This window comes from Lathyrus oleraceus, chromosome 3 (genome assembly GCF_024323335.1).
Source record: "Lathyrus oleraceus cultivar Zhongwan6 chromosome 3, CAAS_Psat_ZW6_1.0, whole genome shotgun sequence".
NCBI lineage: Eukaryota > Viridiplantae > Streptophyta > Magnoliopsida > Fabales > Fabaceae > Lathyrus > Lathyrus oleraceus.
Window position 1 is genome coordinate 124,756,826 of NC_066581.1, and position 9,154 is coordinate 124,765,979.

The window sequence follows — 9,154 nt, forward strand, 5'->3', positions numbered from 1 at the left end:
TGTTTAATATTTATTTAAAAATATAAATTAAAGGGAATGCACCCTTTTTAACAAAAAAACATAAAAGTTGCAGGTGTGGAGATTCGAAGTCTGCCGTTGCTTCACATATCGCGACAGTTGTTTAATTGGATTATAGTTATATGTGATTTACAAATAAAAATATATGAAAGGTGCCTAATAAACATATTATTGAGAAAAAAGTGTGAGTTATAAGTCTCACATTGCTTAGAAAAGTGGAGGTTGAATATTTTATAAGTAAGAGGATTTATACACCTATCACCTTAAGGTTTTTGGGTGAATATGTAGTGTCTGCCTCACTTGTTTGAGTGAGTCTTTGACCTAATATGAAAGATTCCCCCTCACGATGATTCATCAGTGGTATGAGAGCCTAGTTTGAGTAAGTGATCGACTCATTTTGTCGAAAGTCTTCATGACATGGTAGTCAGACGACGTATTTCGTTGAAGTGCCCACTACGAGATAAGGGTGTCTCTCAATGACGGTACAAGCATGTAGATGAAAAAGCTTCCTCTTAAGGTGGATCATAGTGGATCGACTCACACTTGAGGGGGAGATTGTTGAGAAACAAGTGTGAGTTGTATTGAGAAATAAGTGTGGGTTGTATTGAGAAACAAGTGTGAGTTCTAAATCCCATATTGTTTAGAAAAGTGGAGGTTGAACACTTTATAAATAAGATGACTCATACACTTATCACCTTAAGATTTTGGATGAATATGTGATGTCTCTCTCACTTGTTTGGGTGAGTCTTTGACCTTTAGGTGAGTGTTTGACCAATGTGTATGTTTTTTCCACATGATAAGCCATCACATATATTACTTGATCAGTATAACACGTAGGAATCAATGGAACTCATATATGATGAACATAACCATTCTTGGATCAATTCATGGTTGTTCTCTTTGTCATAGGGGTCTCAAACCCTAGATATGAACTTGATAAATCAATGGTGATCATGCCCTACCTACAAAAGAGTTAGGCAAATGCAAAGACATGTTTTTATATTTTGGTTAGTAAAATGATAATATACAAGTATGATACAATCACAAAGTACTTGGTGGTCTCTCCCAAAACAAAACCCAATGAAAGAGGGGGAAGGAGGATGCCAAGGTATGATCCCAATGCTAATGCTTATGATGAAATTGCATGAGGGATCTTAGGGTAAAAATTGGGGTCTTACAGGTGCCTTAACTCTCTTTTCCTCAGCAATAGATAGAGCTATGAACGGAGTTCCAATCTCATCCTCAACTTTAACGTATGAGAAAGACGACATATGGCTCACCAACAGAGCCTTCTCTCCACCAACAATGACGAGCTTTCCATTTTTTACAAATTTCAATTTCTGATGTAGAGTGGATGTCATAACTCCTGCCTCATGTATCCATGGCCTTCCTAATAAGCAACTATAGGCCGGGTGGATATCCATTACTTGAAAAGTAATTTGGAAATCACTCGGACCTATCTTCACTAGAAGGTCCACCTCACCAATAACAGTCTTGCGAGAATCATCAAAAGTTTTGACGATCACTCCACTGTATCTCATCGGAGCTCCTTGATACGACAATCTGGACAAAGTTGCCTTCGAGGGTACATTCAATGAAGAACTGGTAACAAGTAACACATTTGACAATGCGTCATCCTTATAATTCATCGATATATGCAATGCCAGATTGTGATTTCTGCCTTCCTCGGGAAGTTCTTCGTCACAAAAGCTCAAATTATTGCAGGAAGTGATACTAGCCATAATATGGTCAAACTGATCTACTATTACATCATGTTCCACATAAGCTTGCTCCAATACTTTTTGCAATGCTTCTCTGTGCGCTTCAGATTTGATAAGCAGCGACAACACTGAAATTTTGGAGGGAGTCTGGAGCAGCTGCTCCACCATATAAAATTCACTCTTTTTAATCAAGCGAAGCATCTCATCATTATCATTAGGCTTCAAACTGCTGGAGTCACCAGACTGATACTTTAGAGCACTAAACGGATCTACTACAGGCACTTCCACCTTCTTACTGACATCCTCTACATCCTTTGGGAAAACAGGACTAAAAACACGACCACTATGGGTCACCTTTTCTATATCGGCAATATTCATAACAGAATTAGTCGTAGGCAATGGAACCTCTTGATCATTCTCCACCACAGTTCCATTGTACTGATACAGAACAACTCTATTGGATGCATACGGGACTGGTCCTGCTAACTGTATCACTAACGGTGATACCGACCTGTTGCTATTGTTACTGCTGTTGCTATCAAACTGAATTACTATCCGCTCAAGGGTCTTGAATCATGGAACTATTACGTTGACATCATCTATACCCCTTGATAGTTGAATATGAATCACATTCTCATCCATCAACCTTTAGATATCTCTCTTGACAATCAAACACCCACGGTGGTTCACACTGCAATTTGTACAATTGTCGTGGTCATGCTTACAATCACTGATGGTGCACAGGGTCTTATGCATCTCAATCAAAGATCGACGAATATGTCACACATCAAATACTCGGAAACTTCCTCGACAACCATCTACCATATTAACAGAGGAATTACCATGAGCAGATAATGGGTTAGCTTTCACATTCGGCGCACGGTCCTCAAAGGACACCATCCTACTCTTCACTAGCTTCTGGACCTCGTATTTCAACGGGTAGCAGTTCTCAATATCATGGCTAGGAGCCCCTTGGTGAAAGGCACAATGAAGCTTTGGCTTATACCACGATGGGAGTGGTTCTGGAATTTGTGGCAGATTTCTTGGTTGGAGTAGGTTCTTGAGAACCAAAGACGGGTACAATTCAACATACAACATAGGAATGGGGTCGAAAGAGACCTTCTTCCTCTCAAAATTTTGTTGTTGTTGATTATTGTTGGTGGTGGTGTTGTTGTAGTTGGTTTTTCTTTGTTGTGGCTATTGTTGATGTTGTTGTTGAACTGGTACTGATTGATTGTTGGAAAACACTAGAATAACAGATGATACTTGATGATGGTGTTGACGGGGTTGCGGACTTATTCTGACATGAGGCCTCCTCTGCCTCCCAACTGACACTGCATTGGTCTCGCCTTCCTTCTTCTTAGCGAAACTGTTACCATACTTCTTGCTCAATGACACCTCATCCTTAGACAATCGTCCCTCACGGACACCTTCTTCTAATCTCATCCCCATATTTACCATTTTGGTAAAGTCACTAGGGGTACTACCAATCATTCGCTCATAGTAAAACGAGCTCAGGGTTTTGAGAAAAATCTTGGTCATCTCCTTTTCTTCCAATTGAGCGTTGATCTGAGCAGCAAGCTCTCTACATCTTTGGGCATGCTCTTTAAACATTTCCTTATCCTTATGAGACATCGACCTCAGCTGGTCTCTGTCTAGCGCCATATCCACGTTGTATTTATATGGCTTCACAAAAGCCTTACCCAAATCATTGAACGTGCGGACACTCGCACTATCCAAACTCATGTACCACCACAGAGGGGCATCAGTCAGACTATCTTGAAAGTAATGAATCAGTAACTGATCATTATCAGTTTGCATCGACATTTTCCTGGCATACATGACAAGATGGCTAAGTGGGCAGGTGTTTCCCTTATACTTTTTCAAGTTGAGGAAAATCACTTGTTCAATGGTATTAGCCCAAAATGACCTATAATGTTTCCTTTTATCAAATGTATTTTCAAGTTGAATTTGGTCTTTCTACAAACATCAAAGTTAAATTAGACATCTTGAATTTGATCATGCAACTTGACATGCAGTCACATCACCTGTAATATATTATGCTTCACAGATTGACAAAGAAACAACTGGTTGCTTCTTTGAACACCAAGAAATATGAATTCCCAAAAACTTAAACAAGTACCCAGAAGTACTTCTTTTGTCAACTCTGTATTCATACCAATCAAAATCTGAGTAACTCATATGTTCTGAGTCAGTTTCAGCACCAGAAGGGAATAAAACTCCATACTTTAGAGTTCCCTTTATATACCTCAAAATTCTGACAACAACTTGGTAATAAGACCATTTCGGTTTACTCATAAACCTACTCACCATTCAAAATGCATAGCAAATATCAGGTATGGTATTACACAAATACCACAAAGATCCTACCAACTGCTTGAATGTTGTCGGATCTACATCATCACCATCAACATCAGAATCAAATTTTTTATTTATATTAGTAGGTGTGACAACAACTTTACAATTCAACACCTCAAATCTCTTCAGAAGCTCAAGTTCATATTTCAACTGATGTAAAATTATTCCTTTGTCATAGTACATAATCTCCATCTCTAGAAAATAAACCATACTTCTTAGACCAGTCATCTCAAACTCATTCATCAGCTCCTTCTTGAACTTAGCTATCTCATGTTCACAACTTCCTGTTAGCAATATGTCATCAACATAAATACACACAAGAATCATATTTCTTTCATAAGTATGCTAAACATAGACATCACACTCCATCTCACATTTCTGAAATCCATGCTTCTTAAAAAATGAATCAATTTTCAGATTTTAAGCTCTAGAGGCTTGCTTCAGTCCATACAAAGCTTTGTGTAATCTGTACACAATCACTTCCTGATTCTTTTTCTTAAATCTAGGAGGATGTGACACATAATCCTCTTCTTCTAATGGACGGTTCAAAAATGCATAGTTCACGTCTAAATGCATTAGAGTCCAATTCTTGTTAGCAACTATCGTAATTACTAGCCTGATTGTTTCATATCTTGATACAAGCGCAAAGACTTCAATGTAATCTAACCCAAGTTTCTGCAGAAAACCTTTCACAACTAACCTTGCTTTGTGTTTGCCAATTGATCCATTTGGCTTTAGCTTCACCTTACAAACCCATCTCACACCGATGGCTTTCTTGTTCTTTGGAAGTTCTGTAAACTTCCAAGTCTTGTTTCTCTCTATGGCATCAAGTTCTTCTTTCATGGCCTTCAACCAGACTTTGTACTTGAGATCTTCTTCCGGAATCACATGTTCAGATTCTACTAACATGGCACACTGAATAACTTCCCTTTAGAATCTACTTTAGTATCTTTTAGCATGTCAAACTCTACAAACCTTCTTGGAATGTTTCTGATTCTTTCTGGCCTCTGAACTTGTTTAGAACCTTCTGATTCTAGAAAAATATCATATGATGGAACTCCAGAACTACCGACTTCAGAAGCATGACCACCTTTAGAATCTGGAATATTCCCAGAATCTGGATCACCATCAGAATCAGATTCTTCCTTAGAATACATCTCGCCTTCTGATTCTGACTCACTCTCAGAATCATTTTCAGGCTCTAACTCATCTTCAGAATCAGAATCAATATCTTCAGAAGCTCTTACTTCAGAAGCTCGACCTCTAGAAGCTCCATTTCCAGAGATTAAATTACCTCTAGAATATGGATTATCATCAAAGTCAAATTCACCTTCCGAGTCAGACTCGCCTTTAAAGTCTTCTTCATCTTTAGAGTCACCTTCAGACTTATTTTTATGATTTTGACTCACCTTCAAAGTAAGAGTCCTCTTTAGTGGCAACTTCTCCTTCAGCTTCAGAGTCATCTTCTGACTCAACTTCAACTTCAGAATCCTCATATTTTGACTCTTCTTCAGAACCTTCATACTTTGACTCATCTTCAAAACCTTCATATTCTGACTCATCTTTTGATTCTGACTCATATTTAGAATGAGACTCGACTTCAGATTCAGAGTCATCTTTTGACTCTGACTCATTTCAAAGTCTCCTTCAAAATCGGAAATCATTAATCGCACAGGTTCATCATCATCAGATTCATAAGCCATCAATAACACAGGTTCATCATCAGAATCTCCTCTAGCTAGGTTTTCTTCTTCTAACTTCCTTTCCTTGTTTGAACAACAATCCTTAGCAAAGTGGCCAAACCTATTATAGCACTAATATTAAACCATTCTCGTTTCAAGCTTCTCCCTTCCCTTCTGATGTTTCTTCTCACCAGAATTGGAGACTTCTAACTCCTGAGACCTACCATGTATTTTCTTGGCTTCTGAACAAGACTTCTTCTGCTCTCTCTTGACAAAAGAAGCTTTTAGAGTCTGCTATACCTCTCTCTCAAAGGTTCTTTCAGTCATACACAACTTTTGTGCCTCTAGACTTCTTTGCAACTCTTCTATTCTAATGGTGATAAAATCCTTAGGATGTTCAATTGCTACAACGATGTAGTCAAACTAAGGAGTAAGAGATCTAAGTACCTTCTCAATGATAATTTCTCCAGAAAGAGTTTCCCCACACGACTTCATCTCATTTGTGATCAGAATCACTCTGGAGATGTAGTTAGGTGTCTTCTCATTGTTCTTCATGTTGAGATTCTCATAATGCTTGCGTAGATATTGAATCTTCACCTTCTTCATTGATGCATCACCGCTGTAGCACCGCACCAGTGTGTCCCACGCAACTTTCCTCATCGTCGAATCAGTGATTTTCCGAAACACGTTCACATTCACACACTAATGGATGTAGAGTAACACCTTCTGATCCTTCTTCCTCAGATCAGATTGAGCCTTTCTCTGCGCATCCATTGCATTTTTTGGAAGTGCAGTGTAACCATCGTTGATGAGATCAAGAACATCTTGAGCTCCAAACAACACATGCATCTGAATCATCCAACGATTCCAATTCTTTCCATCAAAAACTGGAAGCTTGGTACTTAGATTACCATTTTCGTTCATCTTCAACCTTGTGCAAAACTCAGATCTCACCTAAACACAGTGTTTCTCAATCCCGCAGAATCAAGATATGTGATTCTATTACGATTATCAAGAGAAATTCAGTATGAATTCTCCGATGCAACGCCTCATTATTTCACTCGTGTTTCCCGTGGTGTTTCCCTGTGGATATGAACTGGAGCTCTAGATACCAATTGTTGGTGCACAAGGTGATAAAGATGAACAATAAAAAGAATAGAGAGAAAAGAGAATAATAGCAAACTTTCACTACTCTTGAAATGGTTACAAATGGGTGCACACACACACTGCAAAAGGAATAAAGGTACTCACACATTCATTTTCTTAAATACAAGTGGGACTCTAGGGGAAATACTAAAATACCCTCTACCAAACTTTGTTTACAAGTTTATGAAAATATGAATTAAGTCTAACAGGACCTAGACAATCATTTCAGTATATTTTAAATAAAAACAAGACAAATATTTTGAACAACAATAACATCAACTCATAAAATATTTCACAAGCGTACATTTTATTAAAAAGATTTGTGGAGAATAAAGACAAAGAAATGAGCTACTTGCTTTGTCTTGAGAAAAGATTCGTGAAACGTTTCCTTGATTCATACTAGTTGGAGAGATTATGTTGAAGTTTTGAGAGATTAAGATAACGAGAGAAAAATTAGGATTTTCTTTGAGTGCAATATGTTCTAAACTGATGTAAGTTAGTTTTTATAGGTAATATATTTTACTGCGGTTAATAAAAAGAACCTTGGTAAAATGTCATAATATTTAACTACGGTTGTTAATATGGGCAGTGGTGAAAAAGTGTTTAATATTTATTTAAAAATATAAATTAAAGGGAATGCACCCTTTTTAACAAAAAAGCATAAAAGTTGTAGGTGTGGAGATTCGAAGTCTGCCGTTGCTTCACATATCGCGACAGTTGTTTAATTGGTATATGGTTATATGTGATTTACAAATAAAAATATATGAAAGGTGCCTAATAAACATATTATTGAGAAACCAGTGTGAGTTATAAGTCTCACATTGCTTAGAAAAGTGGAGGTTGAATATTTTATAAGTAAGAGGATTTATACACCTATCACCTTAAGGTTTTTGGGTGAATATGTAGTGTCTGCCTCACTTGTTTGAGTGAGTCTTTGACCTAATATGAAAGATTCCCCCTCACGATGATTCATCAGTGGTATGAGAGCCTAGTTTGAGTAAGTGATCGACTCATTTTGTCGAAAGTCTTCATGACATGGTAGTCAGACGACGTATTTCGTTGAAGTGCCCACTACGAGATAAGGGTGTCTCTCAATGACGGTACAAGCATGTAGATGAAAAAGCTTCCTCTTAAGGTGGATCATAGTGGATCGACTCACACTTGAGGGGGAGATTGTTGAGAAACAAGTGTGAGTTGTATTGAGAAATAAGTGTGAGTTGTATTGAGAAACAAGTGTGAGTTCTAAATCCCACATTGTTTAGAAAAGTGGAGGTTGAATATTTTATAAATAAGATGACTCATACACTTATCACCTTAAGATTTTGGATGAATATGTGATGTCTCTCTCACTTGTTTGGGTGAGTCTTTGACTTTTAGGTGAGTGTTTGACCAATGTGTATGTTTTTGCCACATGATAAGCCATCACATATATTAATTCGACTTGTCAAGTGACCGTTCTAAAAAATTGTTGCGAAATATTTTTTTGTAGTAGTTAATAGTCGTAATAAAAAAGAACATCCATTAATTAATTTATCCAAAATTATTAGGGACTAATACTTTTCTAACTAAAAGGCTACAATTGCATTTTCAATCGTTAGACAATTTAGTAATTAATTTGTATGCTATTTCAGTCTCTATTTTGGGGATTAAAAACTTATATTCTATTAGTGTACTTACAAAGTGGACCAAAGGAAAAAAAACACAACACATTGGTATTGTTAAGGCACATTTAATAATTATTTAAAACATTATTCTCTTTTCTTATTTACTCTTCTCAATCATGAAAGGTTAATTACATAATCAATAATTGAAAAAATATATATAAAATTAAGAGACATTTAGAACATTGATGTAGTTAAGAGACATTTCGTAATTATTAAAATTTAACGAATTTATTCTGTACAACTTTACAAGTGCTACAGTGTAAAAAAAAACTCTTAAGTCTGAAAAACTATATAAATTATGTAAGTGGAGCATTAATTTTATAATCATAAAGTGATATAGTAACACTCTATTTGATACATACAAAAAGTGTAAAATATGACTAAATTGTTCAAAGTTGTTCATGTTATGATTATCCTTCTTTCTTTATTTATGGTTACAATGATTGTTAATGGTAAGTCAACAAGTGATTGTGATGTTTTTATTTTATTTTATTTCACACATATATTTTATCCTATTTTAAATAACATATATTATTATTCTCTT

At 36.5% G+C, this 9,154-nt stretch overlaps 1 protein-coding gene across 1 annotated transcript; it reads right to left on the reverse strand.

Moving 5' to 3' along the window:
• Positions 1 to 4,538: 4,538 nt before the first annotated feature.
• On the reverse strand, positions 4,539 to 6,460 carry LOC127130006 (uncharacterized). The gene is made up of 3 exons (XM_051059093.1): positions 6,248 to 6,460; positions 5,035 to 5,902; positions 4,539 to 4,909 (listed from the first exon to the last, which is right to left on the reverse strand). The coding sequence occupies exons 1-3, from the start codon at positions 6,458 to 6,460 to the stop codon at positions 4,539 to 4,541; spliced, it is 1,452 nt and encodes a 483-aa protein (XP_050915050.1).
• Between the last annotated feature and the right edge of the window lie 2,694 nt (positions 6,461 to 9,154).

Excerpts from the sequence above, each read along its gene's own strand:
- LOC127130006 (XM_051059093.1), bottom strand. The coding sequence starts at position 6,460 with ATGAGGAAAGTTGCGTGGGACACACTGGTGCGGTGCTACAGCGGTGAT. Across the intron at positions 5,903-6,247 it reads GAGAAATTATCATTGAGAAG|GATTGTTGTTCAAACAAGGA; the intron begins GTACTTAGATCT and ends CACTTTGCTAAG. Across the intron at positions 4,910-5,034 it reads TTCTAAAGGGAAGTTATTCA|AACTTCCAAAGAACAAGAAA; the intron begins GTGTGCCATGTT and ends GGAAGTTTACAG.